The sequence below is a fragment of the Panthera leo genome, chromosome B1, assembly GCF_018350215.1.
Source record: "Panthera leo isolate Ple1 chromosome B1, P.leo_Ple1_pat1.1, whole genome shotgun sequence".
Lineage (NCBI taxonomy): Eukaryota > Metazoa > Chordata > Mammalia > Carnivora > Felidae > Panthera > Panthera leo.
The window spans coordinates 125529744-125553603 of record NC_056682.1 but is presented as its reverse complement, the minus strand read 5'-3'; the positions used below and the strand labels follow the sequence as shown (position 1 = coordinate 125553603).

General features: G+C 37.7%; 1 protein-coding gene across 1 annotated transcript in view; it reads right to left on the bottom strand.

The window, feature by feature from the left end:
- UNC5C (unc-5 netrin receptor C) overlaps positions 1-23860 on the bottom strand; it is a 154794-nt gene that overhangs the window by 100270 nt on the left and 30664 nt on the right. The window contains exon 3 of the mRNA XM_042936698.1: positions 22471-22614. Coding sequence (XP_042792632.1) covers positions 22471-22614 — 144 coding nt within the window. The remainder of the gene's footprint in view (positions 1-22470; positions 22615-23860) is intronic.

Below are 23860 nucleotides of genomic sequence, written 5' to 3'. Positions count from 1 at the left end.
AAGATTAAATAGTCATTTCTCCCCAAATATACCAACTGTCTAATTACACATTTATATAGTTATAGTTGCTAAAATATGCATTAGACTTTTAAAAATTGTTATAGGTGGAATAAACATGTTAGAAATCAGTTTATCATTTTAGAGCGCCTGGGTACCTCAGTCGGTTAAACATCTGACTCTGGATTTTGGCTTAGGTCATGATCTCACAGTTTGTGAGATCACTGAGCCCCACATCGGGCTCTGTGCTGACAGCGTGGAGCCCACTTGGGATTCTCCCTCACCCTCTCTCTCTCTCTCTCTCTCTCTCTCTGCCCCTCCCCCAGATGCACATATGTGCATGCTCTCTCAAAATAAATAAACATTAAAAAAAACAAACTATTGATTAAAAAAATCAGTTTATTATTTTAAATGCCAAAGTTAAAAAATAAATGATTCCGCCACAGAGCTTTGAAGCAACATTTATATAAACAAAAAAATATATTAAACATTTTATTTCATACACATACAGTTTCATCTCCTTCCAATGAAAAGTTATTGGAATTTTGTCCAGTTGATTTTGATTATAAATTAATGCTTCTATCCTTCCATGTCACATCTTTGATAAAGACTTAAGAATCTAAAAGTACCATTTAAGCCTATTGAACTGTGGTTTGTGAAAACCCAAAGACTCTGGAGGTATATTCCTAATGTCTTTCAAGGAGCTATCAGAAAGCACGATCTGGAAGGAAGCACGGACAGAAAAAAAAATCCATTGTTACAAACTTGCCATTTGTTGAATTTCTCAGCATAAGAAAACCTTCAAAAGCTTAGGGGTTGTGAGAAAATTATGGATATATGTGATCTGAGGTAAGACAAGAGACTTGCCAAACGGTGACAAAATTTCTGTCAGAAGGCCACTTCTGATTTGATTATCAAGAAACTGAGTATATTGCAAAAATAAACACTTAAAATCCACAGTTATTAGAACTTATAAGTTATCGAAATCATGTCTTTATTTTACATGTAAGAAACATATCTTTCAAATTACCGAAAGCCTTACAGCAAAATAACCAATGCTACATTAGAACCTTCTGAGACTTGATTTGTACATATTTTGCTATTACAGACATCCCTTTCATCAGACATCTTTTGGTTAATCTGTGTCCTTCCAACACAAACATTAAAAACTTGTTACTCTCTTCTTCTTTTATTCTCTTTTTTAACTCTTTCTTTTCTTACGTAGTTTCTCTTTGTTTTGGATCTGCATCAAGATAAAAATTTTGGCAAAATGCCAAGTACTAATAAGAATAATAGAAGCGGTGGACAATTTTTATGGGACAAAATGTTCTTGACCAGATATATCTTGTTTATAAAAAAAATCATTCTGAAAAACTTCCATCTGATGTGGGGTAGGGTGAAAAAATAATGACTGGAATTAGTTCTCAAATTTAAGAACCTATCGACTCTCTTGGTTAAATTAATAAGCATATCACAAAATGAGGGCTTAGAATAAGAATGAGGTACGTATGCATCCAAATAGCTAAAACAAATTATTTTAATATTTAGTATTATATTCTTTGGTACACACTTGCTTAAGTGCTTAAGATGATGATGTGTAAGATAAAAAGACTCAAGACTAAAAAGGTAAGCTGACATCTACTTGTGAGAGCCTTTCTGCCATGCTAAGCAATGGCAAGCCCTCAAAAGCTTTTAAGCAAAGGAAGGGGATCAGATATCATACTCCCCTCATTGTGACAGACGTGACAGAGGTGGTGGTAAAGAGACAGAAGGTAGTTAGGAACCCATCTGAGTAGAGTAGGAGGAATGACGGGGTCTTGAACTCGGCTAGTGATAGTGCGGAGGAGGAAGCAGGAGGAGGAAGAGGAGAAGAAAGAAGCAGATTCTGGAAATAAAAAGATCATACATTTCAGAAGACCCAAGTATTTGGAGAGTGCCAGGAGGCAAGAATAATAGTATATTCTTAGCTATTGCAATTGTTAAGATGGTACCATCACTAGATGATATAGTACAGAATTAGAAAGGAAAGTGAAGAGAAAGATAGCAATGTACTTGGTACAGGTTCAGTTTGGTGTGTACAGGATATTCAAATGGAAAGTGCAATAAATCCAGATCATGTGTTCTCAGGCTCAGTACTACTGACATTTGGGACTGGATAATTCTCTGTTGTCAGGTTGTCCTGTGCATAGCAAGATACTTAGCAGCATCCTTGGACATCACCTACTAAAAGCAAGGAGCACCTCTTCCAGCTGTGGTAAAATAAATGCCCACAGACAGATGCCTAATGTCCCCAGTAGGCAAAATCCATCCCAAGTTGAGAAACACTAGAACTTATAAAAAACCTCCTTGTAAGCGATTTGTGCTTTGTTGTCTAGGAGACGACCGAAGCATGGGAAACAGATTACATCACCAGGAGAAAGACTGAGTGCTCAACATACAGGACACCAACATTCAAAAGAAAAGGCTGCCAGCAAAATGACATGGCATGAACAAAGAGGCAAGAGAGAAACCAAACAGACATGTGTCAGAGGAGCCAAGAGGAGAATAACGTTTTAACAAGATGAGAGGCCAACAGGACAAATGCAGGGAAGGATTCAGAAGGGTGAAGAAGCCACTGGTTTGGGACATTTAGGTGAATGGCAAGTGAAAGCCAAGCTGGGTTGAGGGGTGCACGGGAACTGGCAATATGACCATCATGAGAACCTACTGCTCTTTTGCAAAAATTTTATGATGACAGAAGTCAGCAGCACCATTAAGAGGCAATGGGTTTGAATGCAGCATGCTGTAATTCTTAGGATATGGTGTAGTTTTTGGCATGGTTTTCAAATTCCTGCCATATGAAGGCACTTCTTAGGAGGATCCCTGTTTCCTAACTGAGAATGGTGACCACACATCAGAGGCACATCCTTCGAGAGACAGGTTTAACTGAGCCATCGTTGAATACCTTGTAATTATTTCATTTTAATGGTTTGGCTTTAAACTCCATATAAATTTTATGTAATTTCTAAAATGATCTCGCATTTAACCCCCCACGAGGCAATACTTCTTCCTGCAAAATCCTTTTAATTTCTGCCATAAACCCTCTTTTCTAGCTCTCAGATTGTGTAATGAGCATAGAATATATTGTGGTTGTCCAGGAATGCAGCTGCTCACTTCTGGATGCCTCTGCAAGGGGAGGGTGGGTAACGTTTTAAGCATATCCTTTATCATTTGCAAAGATGTGATAGAAGGCAGGCTGGATGCCTTGCAGGCAGAGAGAACACAAGGGTGACGAATGAATAAGCATGAAAAACGGACATTTGTCAGCCAGGAATTAGATGTAAAACAGAACGGTTCAGAATAATGTGGGTATTCCTGTCAGGAAAAGAGATGAATTTCTGCCCTTGGAAGACCTTTAGGATTCTACATTTCTGTTTTCTTTCCATTAGTTCTGCTGATAGTAAAATAAGTATAAAGTCCTTTCATTATAACCTAGATTACTTTTGCAAAGTCAACTTGGCCTACCTCCGATTTAGTCGTTGATTCCAGCGATTAAAAGAAAAACCAGCTTTGTCATATGCATGCATTCTGAGAGATGTTTACTTAAGAGCATGAATATTGGCTTACTAAATCCATACAGCAAAATCCAATTAGCAGATGTAGAATCAGACTTGAAACTATATGGATTTCTATTTACCATTTACACAGTAATCAAAGAAAGCCTTTCAGAACCCCTACATGCATGGGCACATACGACGTCTCATTTTCTATTGTAGAATCTTGACGCTTTCAATGATTTTTTTTCTTTTGCAATATAATACTACTGTGGTTACGAATTATTTATGAAGTGGAATACACTAATTAATGGCATTCTACAAACATGAACTCTGCTTTTTGGCAATGTGGTGAACAGAAATGAAGACTAACTGGGAGTTCGAAGACCGGGCCTTTCCCTTTCCTAATTTCTAAAATAAAAATAAATGTCTGGATGCTTCTGAAGGTCTCTTTTGCTATATAAAAGGGCCAATGACTGACTAGATTAACATTTTAAATATGTGTTTGAGGGGAAAAAGGTTTTCCTGTGTTGAATAAAATACTTCTTGGTTGTGATGGATCTTTAAGGAGCTATACCAATGACTAGTATCTAAAAGAAACAATAGGAGAAATCATTTTTAAATAATAAAGGAGTTGGCGAATCTTTGAAGACAACAGCTTATAATTTTCCCCCAGAACAATTTTCATGGAATTTTTGGATACTTGGATCTATAGGTATAGCTAAGAGAAAACAGGGAAAATGATAGGTTCCAGATGATTCAGTATTAAAAATACCAGAAAGTTCTTTATACAAATCCAAGGAAGCAATCATAAAAGCCAACTAAAATTAAAACTTGGATGATTGTAAATGCATTGAGAATAACTTTGACAAAAGTAATTTTCTGTCTCCATGGAGAGATGGGGAGGGGAACGCCTACCCAAAATAGCATGTAAGAAAGCCCCATCATGTCAATGTGCATATTTATGGAAGGGGCAGAAAATCACATCTCCATCCCTTGAGCATCTCTGCCTGACACTCCAAAAAGGGTGAGTAACGCCTACGACTGAAAAGTCAAGGCTGCACAGGCCATTTTTGAGTATAATGCATCACACTACCATCTAAACACCTGTGAGCCCCACTGATTTTGAAAGGAAACCTAAAGAAAATATCAGCAAGAGATGTCCCTATAGTGTCTGAGTAGGCAGGCTGCTGATACTGGTTTTTTTTTTTTTTTTTAAAGATAATGACTATGTCCTTACTCTAAGTTTTTTTTAATTGTTTATATTTATTAAAAAATATTTATTTCCTCAGCAATATTACTTTGTTGTACAGAAAGATTCATTACAATAAAATATTATTTATTTATTTATTTATTTATTTATTTATTTATTTTTGAATAAAATATTTTTTAAAAGGCAAATCTTGGCAATGTGGTAGACTGACACTATGAAGTCAAGAGTTCTCCATAATTTGGCTATTGTGGATAGCACAGGGTACATGTGCCCCTATGAATCAGCACTCCTGTATCCTTTGGATAAATTTTTAGTACTACTAAGTCGTAGGGTAATTCTATTTTTAATTTTTTGAGGAACCTCTATACTGTTTTCCAGAGTGGCTGCACCAGTTTGCATTCCCACCAACAGTGCAAGAGGGTTGTCCTTTCTCTACATCCTCGCCAACACCTGTTGCTTCCTGAATTGTTAATTTTAGTCACTCTGACTGGTGTAAGGTGGTATCTCAATGTGGTTTTGATTTGTATTTCCCTGATGATGAGTGATGTTGAGTATCTTTTCATGTGTCTCTTAGCCATCTGGATGTCTTCTTTGGAAAAGTGTCTATTCGTATTTTCTTCCCGTATCTTCACTGGACTATTTGTTTTTCGGGTGTTGAGTTAGGTAAGTTCTTTATAGATTTTTGATACTAACCCTTTATCTGATATGTCATTTGCAAATATCTTCTTCCATTCCATTGGTTGCCTTTTAGTTTTGTTGATTGTTTCCTTTGCTGTACAGAAGCTTTTTATATTGATGAGGTCCCAATAGTTCATTTTTGCTTTTATTTTCCTTGCCTTCAGAGACATGTCAAGTAAGAAGTTGCTGCGGCTGAGGTCAAAGAGGTTGTTGCCTGTCTTCTCCTATAGGATTTTGATGATTTCCTGTCTCACATTTAGCTCTTTCATTCATTTTGAATTTATTTTTGTATAAGGTGTGGTGTAAGAAAGTGGTCCAGGTTCATTCTTCTGTATGTTGCTGTCCAGTTCTCTCAACACCATTTGATAAAGAGACTGTCTTTTTTCCATTGGATATTCTTTCCTGCTTTGTCAAAGATTAGTTGGCCATACATTTGAGGGTCCATTTCTGGGCTCTCCATTCTATTCCATTGGTCTATGTGTCTGTTTTTGTGCCAATATCATACTGTGTTGATGATTACAACTTTATAGTACAAGCTTTGTAGTCTGGCATTGTGATGCCTCCAGCTTTGGCTTTCGTTTTCAATATTACTTTGGCTATTGGGGGTCTTTTGTGGTTCCATGAAAATTTTAGGGTTGTTTGTTCTATCTCTGTGAAAAATGCTGGTGCTATTTTTATTGGGATAGCATTGAATGTATAGATTGCTCTGGGCGGCACTGACATTTCAACAATATTTGTTCTTCCAATCCATGAGCATGGAATGACTTTCCATTTCTTTGTGTCTTCAATTTCTTTCATAAGCTTTCTACAGTTTTCAGCATACAGATCTTTTCCCTCTTTGGTTAGATTTATTCCTAGGTATTTTATGGTTCTTGGTGCAACTGTAAATGGGATTGATTCCTTGATATTTCTTTCCGTTGCTTCATTATTGGTGTATAAAATGCAACTGATTGCTGTACATTGATTTTACATCCTGTGACTTGGCTGACTTCACGCATCAAGTTCTAGTGGTTTTTTGGTGGAGTCTTTCAGATTTTCCATGTAGAGTATCATGTCATCTGCAAAAAGTGCAAGTTTGACTTCTTTACCAATTTGGATACATTTTATTTCACTTTGTTTTCTGATTGCTGAGGCTAGGACTTCAAACACTATGTTAAACTATATTGGTGAGGGTGGACATCCCTGTCATATTCCTAATCTCAGGGAGAAAGTTCTCAGTTTTTCCCCATTGAGGATGATATTAGCTGTGGACCTTCCATATATGGCTTTATGATGTTAAGGTATGTTCCTTCTATCCCGACTTTCTTGAGGATTTTTATTAAGAAAGGATGCTATATTTTGTCAAGTTCTTTTTCTGTATCTATTTACAGGATCATCTGGTTCTTACCCTTTCTTCCATTAATGTGATGAAACGTCCATCAACTGATGGATGGATAAAGAAGATGTGGAAGATACATATCTACATCTATATCTGTATCTATAGCTATATCTTTCTATCCATATACATACAATAGAATACTACTTGGCAATGAAAAAGAATGAAATCTTGCCATTTTCAACAATGTGGATGAAACTGGAGGGTATTATGCTAAATGAAATAAGTCAGTCAGAAAAAGACAGATATCATATGTTTTCACTCACATGTGGAATTTGAGAAACTTAACAGAAGACCATAGGGGAAAGTAAGGAAAAATAAGTTACAAACAAAGGAGGCAAAACATAAGAGACTCTTAAATATAGAGAACTAAGGGTTGATGGAGGTGGGGGTTAGGGGAGGTGGGGAAAATGGGAGATGGGCATTGAGGAGGACACTTGTTGGGATGAGCACTGGGTGTTGTGTTTAAATGATGAATTACGGGAATCTAGTCCCGAAGCCAAGACTACACTGCATACACTCTATGTTAGCTAACTTGACAATAAGTTGTTTAAAAAAGAAATATATATCTCCTGCTTTTTTAAAACACCAGGAATTCCTAATTTATATTAGGAAAACTAATGACTGATTTTCCAATAACAAAGCATCCATTACCTAAAAAAAAAAAAAAAAAAAAAAAAAAAAGAATTTTCCAATGGGTAAACTTCAATAGACTATTCTTAAATTCCACAGAATAATAATAAGATAAATGAAATATTGCATTATTACTGTTGGTTGTTTCATTTCTTTTATACCTCATAGAGTTTTATACGTCATAGAGTTTTGTGAATATTAAAAGACATATTGAATGTGAGAAGTTTTCTAAAGATTATAAAGCACAGAACATGTAATAAATGATAATAATTTCTATTATTAATACTCAGAGAGGTCTGGAATGAAAGATTATTACTCATATGAGTAAATTTTCAGCATGTCGTTTTCTTGCATACTTTAGCCATATTGTCTATAAACTATAGTATCTAATATTCCTTATTGTCTTTTGGAATTTAAGGTTTATTGCTATGTTTTTCAAACTTATGTGTCATTTCCCCTTAAAGAGTTATGAAATCAATTTAGGGGATTGAAAAACAACATTAAAGATATGAAACCAAATGAACAGAAAATGCCAAGATGTATCATACATAGCATTGTGTGTGTATATATGTATATACATATACATATACCCACACACAAACACACATATATATCTGTGTGTATTTCTATGTGTAAGAAGACCATGATATAAATATATTTTTTTATTGTAGGTCACTGTGAAAATCTGAAAGTTCTGGGAGGCAAGATAACATTGTAGCTAAGAGCAGAGTCTTTGCATAGAGAAAACTGGGTTCAGAGCCAGCTGTGTGACCTTGAGCACACTGTTTAACCTTTCCTTGCCTTAGTTTCTTTAGCTGAAAAATGGGCATAATAATTACTATATTATAGGTTATATAGGAAGACCTATAAAATCTTAACATTGTGTGTGCCTGGGATATATGTGCCCAAAAGATAATATTCCCCCACCTCACCTTTCCCCACTGTATTAGCAAATTTATTACACTACACAGGTATTAGGTATTATCATTACTAGTCAAAATAAATATAATCAAGTGAGACAAAAAAATTATGAGTGTGACGGACTAATTATTGAAGATGATATTTCACAAAGAGAAATCCAAGGACTGCCATTCTGTGCTTGATAACAATGCAGATTTCATCTCAGGTTGGGCCTTGGAAATCTACACTTTTAAATGGTCCCACAGGTGTGTTTTATACACAGCACTTAAATATGTGAACCACTTAAATATGTGAACCACTTAATGACTGACTGTTGATTATTTATGGAACACCCATGATACATATGGTGCTGGGCTAGATCTTGTAGGCAGCAGGAGGGAGGCTTTGGGAGGTTGTGGAAACCAAGCAAACTTGCTTCTGCAGTGTGGTTCTTACCACCTGGTTCTTAATGGTCCCTCTACTGGTATTTCCAGAGTGTCAGCAGCAGAAAGCTTTTGTATAGGCTGACGGCAGACAGCATCTAGCACAGCTTTTGAAATTTCACATGTATCTAGGGACCACGCAGGTGACAATAAATGATAGAAAGTTAGGCACAGAATTTTTTTTTTTTTTCTTGAAACATGATGCCTACCCGGGCTATCTTTCATTTCTAAATTTTAATAGTGACAAGAATACAAAACCAATCCACTTTACTTTTTGCTCTTGTTACTCAAGCAGTAAGTTGCATGTTGCCAATAAGGAATGCAGACTCGGGCCCACAGGCTCCATATTTCATTGGTAACAGAAGCTGGTAATGCCAGTCATTATGTGAGCTTTTTTTCTAATCCTATAGGTTGTTAACTACTTAAAATTTATCAAGAATTCTTTCGTGGGCCAGTATTTTGAGGGCCGAACCGAGAAGTTGGTAAGCTATATTGGGCCTATGAACTGCCACTTTGAGACGTTGGTCTAGCAAATTCAGTGGTGAGTGTGTCAAAGTTAACTTAATGTTTCTTGCGGCTTCTTTCTTACCTCAGAGACAATCCTCTGGATTTCTCCCCATAGCTCTTCTTCCTTCTGACTCTCAGACGCTTAACCAAGAAACAGACCTTGGTGGGCAGAGCTGTTTCTGCTAGTAGGATTCCATATATAACATTTTCCGAATTCACATTGTATAATTATTAATTTATGTTCCCTTGCGTACTTTCAGAAATAATGTTAGGCAATAAATGTTAGGATTTCAGAATATTAAATAAATGAAAACGGTTCCATTTTAAATAAATGGAAACTATTAGCACATGAGTCAGGAGAAACAAGAGGTTTCTTGATGGCTGGAAAGACATTTTGTAATTATTTCTGTAATTTTTGATGACTACATAGGATAAATATGTTCCCACATTCTTTTCTGAACCAGTGTCTTCATTGTTATGGTTGCTATGTAAACAAAACCCTGAATCTCTTTCAGGTAAGTAGGAACGTGTCCAGAGTGGTTATGATTTCTTCTCAGCTCTTGTTCTTTGGAGTAGAAATAGCAAACGTTCAGCATCAGTGCCTTCCATGACAGTGTAAGTCATTATATTCTTTTCTCTGGAGTCTGGATTTAGCCTCACTTAGCTTCCCCAGCACAGAACCCTGGGAGGTTACAACTAAGCAGGAGTTACCATTCAAGATATGTTGCAATTTGCATTCCCAACTGAGAGTTCACTACACAAAACTTTCTGATACGGGGTGTGTCTGCATAGTTATAGCCATCTTTCTAGCAGATACTACATCACTGTTAAATTTCACTTTATTTTTTTATTTATTAAAAAAAAGGTTTTTTTAATGTTTGCTTGTTTATTTATTCATTTATTTAGAGAGGGAGAGAGACAGAACTCGAGTGGGGGAGGGGCAGAGAGAGAAGGAGACACAGAATCTGAAGCAAGCTCCAGGCTCTGAGCTGTCAGCACAGAGCCTGACGCGGGACTTGAACTCACGAACCACGAGATCTGACCTGAGCCGATGTCAGTCGCTTAGCTAACTGAGCCACCCAGACCCCCTCACTTTATTTTTTTTAATATTTATTTATTGATTTTGAGAGAGGGAGAAAGAGAGAGCACATGAATGGGGGGGGAGCAGTGAGTTCAGAACCTGATCCGGGGCTCAATCTCACAAACCTTAAGATCATGACCTGAGCTGAAATCAAGAGCCAGAGGCCTAACCTACTGAGCCACCCAGGTGCCCCAAGTTTCACTTTAAGAAGATAAAGTAAATAATCCCAGCCAATTAAATGCTATTTTATTTTTTCATTTTAAAAATTCTTTAGGGTCAAATATATCTCGGTGCTTGGTGCTTAGTACATAGGAGATCCTTAAAAAATGTTGAATTAAAATTGATTTCCAAAATAATCTGGTAAACCCGTTTACTGAAGATCTGGAAACAATTTCTCTTATGGTAACTATACAGACTCTTTGAAATTACACAGTTCAACCCCCTTGCTTTATAGATAATACATCTAAAACCCTCAGAGGTTAACTTCCTTGTTCAAGTTCAGCAGCTATTTATAAGCAGGCTACCCCATTATGTAGGTCTGTTGAAGGAGGAGTACTACATAATGCTTGCATTTATTTCTTATAGAAATGACCACAAATTTACTGGCTTAAAATACCCAAAATTTATTTTCCCATAGTCTGGAGGCCAGCAATGTGAAATCAGTTTCACTGGGCCACAATCAAGGAGACAGTAAAGCTGTACTTCCTCCAAAAGTTCTCTGGGAGACTCCAAAGCTTGTCTCTTCCAGATTCCGTGGCTGCCAGCATTCTTGGTTTGTAGCAGCATCGCTCCAGTCTCTGCTTCTGCAATCCCATGACCCCTCCTCTTCTATCTGTGTCAAATCTTTCTCTATCTTTCTCTTATAGGGACCTCTGTGATGGCAGTTAGGGCCCACCTGGATAATCCTGGATAACCTCTCCCTTTCAGGATGGTTAAGCACATCTGCAAAGAGTTCTTTTCCATGTAAGGTAAGGTTTACAGGTTCCAGGGACTAGGACCCTGATGCCTTTGGGACCATTATCCAGCCTACCACAGGGGTTATGAGTGTGCAGCTTGGATCCACCTGCCTGACTTTAATCCTGGTCCTGTGTGTTCAGAGATTTATGTGCTTTTGTTTATTCATCCCTAGAATGAGAATAACTACAGTACTTATCTCACAGGGTTATTGTGAAGATCGAATAAAGTAATACACATAAAAACCCTTAAGAGGACAATGCTATTACCTAAAAGCCCTCTACAAATGTACTCACTCAGATATCCATTCCATCCAGCCCCAGCTGTCAAACTTTGATAGAGTTCCTGCTTATACTGATATTTAATTAAATAATGATTTGTTTATTTACGTATTTATTTATTTCTACCAAGAAGCCATACTCCAAGTATCAGAATTAAGCTTCTTGCCTCCCAGACTGAGCAAGTCTTGACAAAGCAGCTCTCGATCTAGAGAAATTCTGTGCTTAGAAGAGGTCCATGTTGCAGTTACCTGTTATACTTTCTGACCATCTTTTGTACCTTCTGACACAGGTTTGTCTTCGCATCAAGCAAATATAGCTGATTTACTATGATTCACATTTTCATACAATTAATTCTTTTACATGCTGAAAGAACAGAGAGGTGCTGAACCTTTTTTTTTTTTTTTTTACTTTTGAAAAATTTGTTTTAATGTACTTTCAAAGTGCTCCTCTAGTGAATAAGATAATTCTGTGGTCACATATAGTCATAATACTTATGCTCTTAGAAGGAAAAGAAGTATCTTTCTTCCAATAATGATAAAAGGCACTAATTATGTTGTCATAGTAGAGTACCACTTATGCTTAAATCACCAACTCTGGCTGTTAATGGGAAGTAAGTGCTGTGAACTGACCAGTACAGCATATTTTGAGAGAACTAGATTAGTCTTCTGAGCTTTGGACACTTATTAAAAGTAACAAATGCCAACCTTAAGGCCATACAGCCCTAAAAAGTTTGCCATGGTTTTCTTTTTCAGGAATAGATTATCTTATCTTGGCTAGAATTTTTTAAAAAATCATGATTTTTTTTTAATATATATATTTAGCAACTCTTACCATGATTTTTAAATGTAAGGGACACAATGTCTACAAAATATTAGATGAAGTTCTCTTTCCCACTTGCCTGTTCTTCTCAAATATTGTAAAAGATAAAACAAAACAAACAAAAACCAACAAACCAACATAAATAAACTATATGAAGTTTCATCTATAATTGGGTTGAAAAGTCAAGCATTGTCACAAGTGTGTTTAAAATTCAGATTCATGGGGCGCCTGGGTGGCGCAGTCGGTTAAGCGTCCGACTTCAGCCAGGTCACGATCTCGCGGTCCGTGAGTTCGAGCCCCGCGTCGGGCTCTGGGTTGATGGCTCAGAGCCTGGAGCCTGCTTCCGATTCTGTGTCTCCCTCTCTCTCTGCCCCTCCCCCGTTCATGCTCTGTCTCTCTCTGTCCCAAAAATAAATTAAAAAAAAAAAATGTTGAAAATAAAATTCAGATTCACCATTTCCTAAATAAGTGACTTGGTCAAGTGACCTAAGGCTTCCTACTCATAGGACTACTGGGGGCTTATATCAGAGTTTTATTTTGTAACCTATTTTTTAAAAAAGTGATGTTTTTGACAACCCTTAGGAATTTACCGCGAACACTTTCATAATACTTCAATCCAGGGACAGAGGTTGGAATGATCTTTAAGGAAATCAGCTGAAGGATTATCTTGGCAATGTCTTTAGTTTTACCCAGGGATGGCTATCCCTTACTGCACTGAGGTCATTTAATGTCTTTAGTTTTACCCAGGGATGGCTATCCCTTACTGCACTGAGGTCATTTAAACAGAGAAATCCTAAGTGCACAAATTCCCTGCAGAAGGGAAACATAATTTCAGCCATTCTTCTTTATTTCTTGGCTTTGGGGCATTTATAGAATAAACATATTGGTATTCAGTTTTGCTAAAGGGTTTTTTAGAAAATAAATATTTTAGAGCTAGAGCTCCAAATGACATCCATTACAGAGAAGAGGAAGGGAAAAACCCATACAAGCCACTCTTTTATATTCACACTGCATCTTTAGTTTTAGAAAAAAAATGATTATATGCCATCACAATATTTTTTAAGGTATGTCTTAGGGATAAATAATAAGAAACATGCCAACTTTATGGATGAGGAACCAGACATATCAAAAAGTTAAGGCTCTTTTCTCAGAGTACAAAGAAATGAATGCAATGATTGCAGACAAGCTTTTCTTGCAAATAAGCAGTTTAGCCGTAAACTTCCCTTTTCATACAGCATAAAACATTACTTTAATGGCACATTTTAGTCCAGTGGGTTGCCAGCCCTGCCTATAACACATAGATAGCTGATTTCTCCCAAAATGTAACTTATGAGACAGTGTTCTATCAACTGGTCATCTACCTCTCAGAATAAACATGAGCCGTGAATGTCTATGGATTTGTGGGGCCTCTACGAATCTTGGGAATTTCTGTCCAAATACAATAGAAAGTATGTTTGGAAAAACATAGACTGATGAAATCAGGTATGTGTTATAGTTTTTAATCTTCACATGGGGACCACGTGATGAACTATTTAATAAAACAGTTGAGATTTATATGGAACAAGAAGAAATTTATTGTTAAAGATTTCCTTCTCACTATCTAAAAAAAATCTAAATTGTGCAGTTAATCTTCTCTAATTCAAAGTCTGGCCTCTGTGACTTATCATTGGCTCATTAGGGTGCTTAAATGATTGCACAATGGATCATATCAAACCACAGTTCAGAACTGAATGTTAGGAAACAAGCTATTTATTTTGGTGTGCAGGCAAGCCTGCTGGGCTCTATTAAGATACTTGGTTTTAGGCTACCAGATTCTGTCATGGTATAACCTAAGTCTTTCAGAACACCTGGTTCAAGACATGTGTTATTTGGCTAAATAACTATAATTTAGTATAATTTAGTTTTGTTTTCTGCCGAGGAGACAGGTTGGAAATGGAAAAGTAACATATAAGGACACAAGCAATGGCTTCTGTGTATATAAACCAACGCAATAATTCACAAGAGTACATATATTTAATTAAAGATACTGCTCCCCCACACCATAGAAATTTTAATTAATGAATTCCCTTAAGAGACATATTGAGTTCCTCCACTGTGCCAAGCATCACTGTAGGCATTTTGAATTCCTCAGTGAATAAACCCAACAAAAATCTTTGCCTGTGTGGATCTCACTTCCTAAGGGGGTGAGGGAGATAGACCACAACCCGCTAACATAATAAATAAGCAAGTATATAGTAGATGAGAATTCAGTAAGTGCTATGAAGAAAATAAGTTAAGTACAAAAATGTGATGGAGGCTTGCAGGGGGAGCACAGAGGCAATCACTTCAGTCTATCGGATGTCCTTGAATTACTTGGGTGAGAAAACATTTTTACTAAAAGAACATATCATTAGCATTGAATAACATCATCACTTTGTCACATCTTATGCTTTCAGTGTAATTCAATTTCATTCCATTTATTTATGTCTTCAGTTACTTAGCACCAACCATTTGCAAAGCACTATTTTTAGGCATTGGGGCCACAGTGCTAAAGAAAATAAAGTGCCTGATATTGTGCAGCTTATATTCTGGTGGTGGAGACAGTCAACATCAAAGCAAACAAATAATGATGAAGAGAAACACCCTCAAGAAGAAGAAAGCAGGTTTGGGGTTCGAAGAGTGACAGAGTTGGAGTCCGTGGATTTTAGGCAAATTGGTCAGCGTTGACCCCAGTGAAGAGAAATCTGAATGAAAGAAGAAAGTGGGTCCCATTTAAGAGTTGAGGAAGACTCTTCCAGGTGGTAAGGAACAGATATTACAAATAGCTTGTATTTGAAATGAATGTATTGCACTCAGGAAACAAGGAGACTGGTGTGGTTGGAGTAGGCCAAGCAATGGAGAGAGAGAGGAACCCGAGGCCTTATTACACTTCTGCACTAAATAATAGTGAGCTTCTGACATTATGCCTATGGAAAAAAAGACAGTTTTGTGAACTACTACCTGACATAAACATTATTGTCCTCCCCTCTCCTATTTGTACCCAGAGTGTTCATTAAAGCCTGGACTCTGTCCAGCTGGTCAGACCAACTTCTTCATATACCAGCTGTGAACTCAGGCAGGATTTTTAAATCTCCCTTTGTTGTCGGTTTTCTCATCTGTAAAATAGTGATTAGTATACCTGTCACATAGGATTGTTCCAAGGACTGAATGAGCTAGTCCATGTGAGTGTTGGTCAAAAGGTATAGACTTTCGGTTACAAATGAATACGTTCTAGGGATATTTTTCTGCAGCATGGTGACTACAGTTAATCACATTGTATTATGCATTTGAAATTTGCTGAGAGAATCGACTTTAAGTACTTTCACTAAAAAAAAAAAAAAGATAACCATGTAAGGAGAAAAATAAGGTGACTGAAACAGTGTCACCATTTTTATCGTTATTCTATAGTACTTATGTCCAGTACCAGTTGCATGGGGCTATCAAGCAATTGATGTGGGGCTAGTCTTAATGCAGAAGTTCTATAATTGTAAACACATCAGATCTCAAAGATCCTTGGACAATGCTGTTCTGGATAGCATGCTAGACACTACAGACTCATAAATATGAACAAGGCTTGGTCCAAACCCCACAGGTGGTCACAAGGTGGCTCTGATCTCAGGGAAAAGGACAAGGGAGCTATGAGAGACAGCAGAGAGGGCCAACCTAATCCTCCTTAATTCTTCCCAGGAACTATCAAATTCCAATCTGTAGCCAGTGGCCTTTGTGATTTATTGGTTTGCACACAGAATAAAGAAGACATTCTTAGGAACCATCCTGCCACTCCCAGGAAGACGGATTCTCTGTGCACATAAATCCACTGTAACTCCTGAACTGTAGGGGAGGGGTGACCATATGGAGTGTCCCTCCATCCTCAGGCAAGGGGGAAAATTACAATCTAATTGTATGTGAATTGGCAGGGAATTTCGTCCTCTAGGATTGAGAACCAAGGCCTGAGACATGAAGTTGTAAAACAAAAAGATACTGTTTAGTTTTTGATGTTAACTTAGTATTGGTAAGTTTCAAAATGCACAAATAAAGTTTAAATCATTATGTCTGTTGTTATGAACACCTATTATCATTCACTGAGCATTTGTTTTGTGTCTGGCACTATTCCAGATGCTTTACAAGTTTATCCAATTTAATCTTGAAATAACCCTATCATTTGCATTTCACGGTTGATGAAACTAAGGCTCAGAGAGGTTAAGTCATGTGACCAAGGTCATATTAGTAAGTGATGGAACTAGGATTTGAACGTAAGTCAGCCTGGGTCCAAAACTTGTGCTCTAACCAGTCCACTGTGCTACTGACACTATTATCCCTCCCCACTAACAACAACAACAACAAACACATCCCCAACAATCACCACAGCAAAACAGCAGCCTTAGTGAAATCAAGACATATCCCAAAGAATGACAGTGTTTGTTAACATTTTGCCTGAATTATGGTCCTACCTTAATACTAGGAATTTTCCCATTGGCTTTATAAAAAGAGAGGCTGGAAGAAACGACCTAATGAAACTGGTAGCTATCTTACCATAAAGGCTCCTTGGATAGTTACTACAGTGTCCGTTTGAGGTCTCTCAGAAGAAAGTCCTCTCTTTGCAATGGAAGCCACAGCTCCCACATAAGACCCCAGCCCTCCAGAAAATGTGCACGATTCTAGAGCAAGCATGTCATGTTCTCAGCTCATGCCTGGCTAAATTCTAACTCTTAGGTTTCCTTTTTTTGCCCCTCTGTCTTAATTGTGTCGCAAATTGGTTTTATATTTTATATAGTTTGAATAAATAAAATATTATAAGCAGATAAACAGAGCCAATATTCATTCCTGCTTTAGAAACTTCTGAAAATAGAGCTTTTTAATGAAAGAATGATGAGCCTCTCCATCGTATACGTGAGTATACATCTAATTAGGTGAGAGGTAATTGCATCTATTTAACCTTAGCATCACAGTTATCTCTGTCGGAGATAAATTTAAGCTTTAATTGCAGTTTATGTGATGGCCATCTGTCAAATATTACTGGGCAAAGCCCCACAGCTCACTTGAAACAGGGCAAACTAGAAAATTTGCAACTTTGTGCAACATTAGCACAAACTCACATTGTAGGAATCAGCCCTGACAGAGATCACCGAAATTTAACCCCTCCTTTTTTAGCGTCATAAAAATCTACATGAATAAATCTTTACATGTTGGATGGTCATCCTCAGCCACACACATATGAATTCAGTAAAATATGGAAGTACAGGCAAACTGCTCTTCAGTCTTATTGCATGAAGATGAAAAGGTGTTATGGGCAAATTAATCTCTTACTTTGTTTGGTTATTATTTGAAAATGTCAAATTATATTTAGTGAAGTTTGTATAATATGTTGCAAAGAAAGATGGGGTTCTTACAGATATTTAATATTTATGTGGAGAATAGGGACATACATATAGATTGTGTGTGTGATATACATATGACATATACATATATCGTGTACTATGACATGACGTATATATATTTGTATATATATATGAAATTGGCACAAGATATTCATCACTTGGAACTATGCAGTCCTTAAACTTCAGCTTCTAGCCAAGCCAATTTAATATGGAATATAAATTGGCAATTTTAAATATTTATTGTAACTGGTATTAATGAACACATAGCAATGAAAGATAAAGATACAGTCATATCATTGTGTTGCTTTTGATTGTAATTAGAAGCTAACTTTGTTGGGTTTCTTTTATATATATTTATTTATTTTATGGAAAGTGCAAGCGGGGTTGGGCGGAGAGATGGGGATCTGAAGAGGGCTCTGTGCTGACAAGCTGACAGCAGTGAGCCTGATGTAGGGCTCGAACTCACGAACTACAAGATCAGGACCTGAGCCAAAGTGGGACACTCAACCGACTGAGTCACCCAGCTGCCCCTAGAAGCTAATTTTGAATTCATTTAAATATTTGACCAAAACAATTAGTTTCTTATTTCCTTTAAAAATATTTGAAACTACCTTTTTTCTTCATGATTAATAAAGTATTCAAGATTTGTGGCAGATGATTGCAGTGGATATGGGGTATGCTACTGAGACCCCTTTTTAGGACTGATCCCACCCGTTGGGAGTGTTGCCCTCAGCTGCTGAAAGCTGACTTGACCCAGGACACACAATTGGGTAGGGGCCCACATCCATGGACTAGTCTATGTGGAGGAATAAAGCCTCATTGACCCCCTATATCTCATGGTGGGGCAACTCTAAAGGGCCATTTGAGCTCCAGAGCTCTCTATGGGGCCATCCTTTGTCCTGAAGCTCAAGTCCCCCTTCTGCTCAATCCTACTGCCCACATATCTCCACCAGTATTGTCCCAAAGAGTACTCTTCAACACCCTCTCTGTGTGCATGTCCCTATCCCAGAATCTACTTCACAGAGAATCCACAAAAGACAGAGGAAAATCTCCATAGATATGCTCAGAGAGGAAAGATTAATGTATAGCATTTTAATAAACTTCACCGGGAGATTTTTATTAACAGTTTTAATTCAACAAAATTTATTAAACATCTATGATGTTCTAGGCGTTAGGCTAAGCACAAAAGATATAAAGTTAAGCAAAACTGAATTAAGCAGAATTTATCTCAAAGAACTTGCTGGCATGAAACACAGACATTCCAACCAGTGAATATAATTTAATTGAGACAAGCCTTGTGTTAAGAGAATGGGCAAAGTGTTCTGAAGGTATAAGAGAAAGGGATGCCTGTCTCTCTGGAGACCCAGGAGACAGGAAAGAGTTCATGAGGACGTCTGAAACAAACTCTTCAAACATCTCTTGAATCATTCTTTCCTCTCTTTCTCTCACATCTCACATCCAATCTTTCAACAAAAGCTATTACCTCTGCCTTTAAATGTAAAATAGTCCTCCCTGTCCACCATTCTGCTTTCTGAGGTTTAAGTTACCCACTGTCAACTTCAGTCGAGGAGCGGTTGTTCCCTTTTCTGACTTATCATGAGAAGGCTGACAGTAGACTAATACCACATCACGACACCTGTGCTGTTCATCTCCTGACGCAGGCATTTTATCACCTCACATCATCACAAGAAGGAGAAGGACAGCACAATGAGATATTTTGAGACAGTGCATGCTCATAACTTTTATCATAGTATATTGTTATCATTTTTCTTTTTTAAAAAATGTTCATTTATTTTGAGAGAGACAGTGTGAGTGGAGGAGGGGCATAGAGAGAGGGAAAGAGAGTATCCCAAGCAGGTTCCATACTGTCAGTACAGAATCCAATGTGGGGCTTGGACTCAAGAACTGTGAGATAATGACGAGCCAAAATCAAGAGTCGGACGCTTAACCAACTGAGCCACCCAGGCACCCTTATAATTTTTCTCTTTTTTCTTTACTTATTGTTGTTAATCTCTTACTATGCCTAGTTTATAAATTAAACTTTCTCATAGGTATATATAGAAAAAACATAACACGTATAGGGTTTGGTACTATCTGCGGTTTCAGGTATGTACTGAGGTTCTTGGAACACATCTCTCCCCCTCCCCCTCCCCCCTCCCCCCACCCCGGGGGAAGGGAGACTATTGTATCTAGGATCCAGGTTATGCCACTTTCACTGCTGCTTGTCTACGCAAGCTTACCGTCCCTCATAGACACAGCCTCATAACTGGTCTTTGTGCTTCTACTCTTCATCTATTCTAAGCACAAGTCATGATTCTGCTGACATGGAAGTCACATCATGAATTCCTCTGCTGAAAACATTCTAAAGTTCTCTTCTCAAAATAAGAACCAAAGATGTTACACCTACAGTGTCCTGGGCCATCTGCCTAGGATAACCAGCACACTCCTGCCCCAGGGTATTTGTATTTGTGACACTTGCGGCTCCCTCTGCCTAACTCCCCTTCCCCTCCTCCTTCAGGTTTCTTCAACTGTCAGCTTCTTCCAGAGGAATTCCATGACTACCCTCCCTGAGCACAATATACCCCCCTTTCCTGCTTTACTATTTAAAACAATTTTTTTAATGTTTATTTATTTTTGTGATATAGAGCATATGGTGGGGGAGGAACAGAGTCAGGAAGACACAGAATCTGAAGCAGGCTCTAGACTCTGAGCTGTCAGCACAGAGCCTGACACGGGGCTCAAACCCACAAACTGCAAGATCATGACCTGAACTGAAGTCAGGTGCTTAACCCACCCAGGCGCCCCTACTTTTCTCTGTAGCACTTACCATCTGCTCTGTGCCTGATTAGTAGTTGCTTTATTTAGAGTTCGCCCTTGTTTACCTGAAAGTAAACCTCCATGAGGGCAGGGATCATTACATGTTTGCTTTTGGCTCCATACCCAATAGGTACAACTGTCCCAAGAACAGAGTAAAAGCTTACTAAATATTGTTAAATAAATGAATGTTTACAAAAATGAAGGGAAGTAAGAGAAGGATGAAACCCTTCACTGTGAACAGTAGCTGGAAAGCATGGAAATCAAAGTATTTCAAATTTACTGTGACTAAAATGGAAACATTCTTTGTGGTTGACACTGAAAATACAGGTTGCATATATAAACCATGAAATATAGTTGTCAGGGGCCGAACTGTTCACATGTTGACATCCTAACCGTCAGGACTCCAGAATGTGACTTTATTTGGAGATAAGGCCTTTAAAGAGGTGATGAAGTTACAATGAGGCCTTTAGGGTAGCTTTAATCCAATAGGACTCCTGTCTTTATAGGAAGAGAAATGCGGGCCAGGACGGTTGCAGAGGGAAGACAGTGCAAACATGTGGAGACAAGCATCCACGAGCCCAGGAGAGAAGCTTTCAGAGGAGACAGCATTGCTGGCACCTTGATCTCAGATCTGTAGCTTCCAGAACTGTGAGAAGAAGATTTCGGCTGGTTAAGGCACCCAGGCTGTGGTACTCTGTATGCCAGCCCTAGCAGACTCGGACGACGGCATATGGCATTAATGGTAAGGAATTTTTCCTTTATCTCCAAGCTACTGTAACATTTTAGCAGGGAGGGAAGTGATCTGGGCAGAGACCTGAGTTTCAGGAAGATTGCACTGTGGTAATATGGAGGATGGTCTAGAAAAGGGAAATAAGTGGAGCCATTGAGACTAGCTGGGGCGTGTTTGCAATGGTTGGGATCTAGATCAAGTAGGAGGGAAGAGAAGAGGCAGGTACGGAACTGGGAGAACCCTCAGAGCCAAGACTATTGGGACTCAGTGACGTGTTGGGGGGTGATACTGACATCCACCACAAAACAGAATTTAGTCAAATGCAGACATTCAAAAGAGTTCAGATCATATAATTGACATGGATTTCAGTGGTCTCATACTTGAGAAAACTTCTCAGTATGGAACCTTAAGACAGATTAAAGCAGCATTCATTGCTGTTCAAGATGTGAATAGCACTCCTTCAGAAAAGGGGACTGCAAAAAACAGCTGCAGGCTACATCTTTTTCTTAGGGATAATATGTATTAGCATATTTAAAAATCCGAGAATTTTGCAATGAATAAACCTATTTAACTTGGCCCCCAAAAAACTATTTTCCACATTTATTTGATTATGGAATGCTTTTTTGTGAGGCACTTCCTAACCTCTCCCTAAACATGAATACTCTAGAATTTAACACAGTTTGGAAAATAGTGCTGTGTTCTGATGCACTAGAATGGTTCCAAAAATGAATAGAGAAGCTTTGTATGGGTCATTTCTATTTCCAATAACAAAACTAATCAACATTGCCTTAACACACTGGCAGAATAAACTTATTAAAGGAATACAGTTTGGTTTTCCTGTAGCCTAATTATTACCAGATTCAAAAAGAAAATTCAGAATCTTTTGAAAGTACCACTAATTCTTTCACATCCCTAAAGACAAACTAAAAGCGTCTTGAAACAACAACAACCACAACAAAATGGTATCCTGGGGACTTAAGGGGAAAGTGTAGCTCAAATGCAGAAATCTGGGAGTTTTGACTACGGTTCTTTGAATTTAGAGCAGTTACGGTCTACATTTTTCCACATTCCACCGGTTTCTGAAACCCATGTGGCCCGTGTTCCATGACTCACATGCGATGCGCACATAGGCCTTCCTGCTCTTTGTGGTGCCCGCCGAGCTCCAGGCCACACACTGGCACCAGTAATCTTCCGGCCCAAAGAGTTCTTCCACTTGCTGGCGTGAAATTTCAATGCTCACTTCCCGGACAATGAGACCTGCCAAGAGAAAGGAAGACTGAAGTCAGGAAAAGACTAGTGCTAACAAAACTCAAACCATCATACCGTGTATTTCCCCCGAGTGATCCGTCTTGATGCCATAGATCAACACACCAGATACTGTCCCTGTCCACCTGTGATTTTTCCTCTGGCCCCAGTTATTGGACTCTCAACTTTTTCATTTTCTTATTTGCTATTTCAAATCTGCTTTCATCAGAAGATGAAAGTCGAATAGATCTATCACTCCACAAAATTACACCTTTTCTCAAATAGCCTGACAAACATTCACCCTCCACTGAGGTATCTTCCTTGGTTTATTCAAACATGAACTTGAATTTCACATCTCCTAAGGATGGTAACCAAATTATATAGGTTGTGGAAAGATAATCTGTGTGCTGTACATAACCTTACAATAACTAAATCTTCCTAACTCTTCACATGAAATGACAGAGAATAACCTAAAACTATAATCATAAGTATATAAGTCACAAATATATATAAACACATATCACATTTTTTTTATAATATTGTCTGGTACCAAAAAGCTATATACAGTTTTACAACACCTTGTATAGTTTTACAGTAACTAAATCTTCCCCTAACTCTTCACATGACATGAGAATGACCTAAAACTATAATCATAAATGTATATATAAAAATATATATGCCAGGTTTTATTATAATATAAGCTAGTACTTTATAAATATGTGGCAATTATTTAAAACTAAGTTATTTTAATAGTTGCATTTTAGCTATTAAGGCACACTGTTTTCTTTAAAAAATACCAGCCTTAAGTTAACAAATCCCTGCTATTTTATCCAAAGAATGTGTGACTTTAAAGTTTTCATGCACAATATTTTGAAAGCCCAAATGTTTCTCTATAATTGTAATGTAACCAAAATCCTCTGAAAGTGGCTTCCAGCTAAAATGCTCAAATAATTGGATTTTATTTTACAGCATTATATCATCCTAAATAACAAAAAATGAACTAAGAATCTGAGATTATCATTTTAGGAGTATTTATCTTAATGTACCTAAGCCTATTTCTTAGAGTCATTCTGCAATGTGCTTCTTTGCACTGAGCAAGAAGGATCATCTGATCAATGCACATGGACAATTGCCAGTTTGCCTGCACACACTTTCCGTATGAGGTACCTATGGAGAGTATTGGCAGGGGCATCCTGAGGGACTAGAAGAATTTGACTGGGTTAAGTATAAGCACAGTAAGAAAGATTAAATATATTTC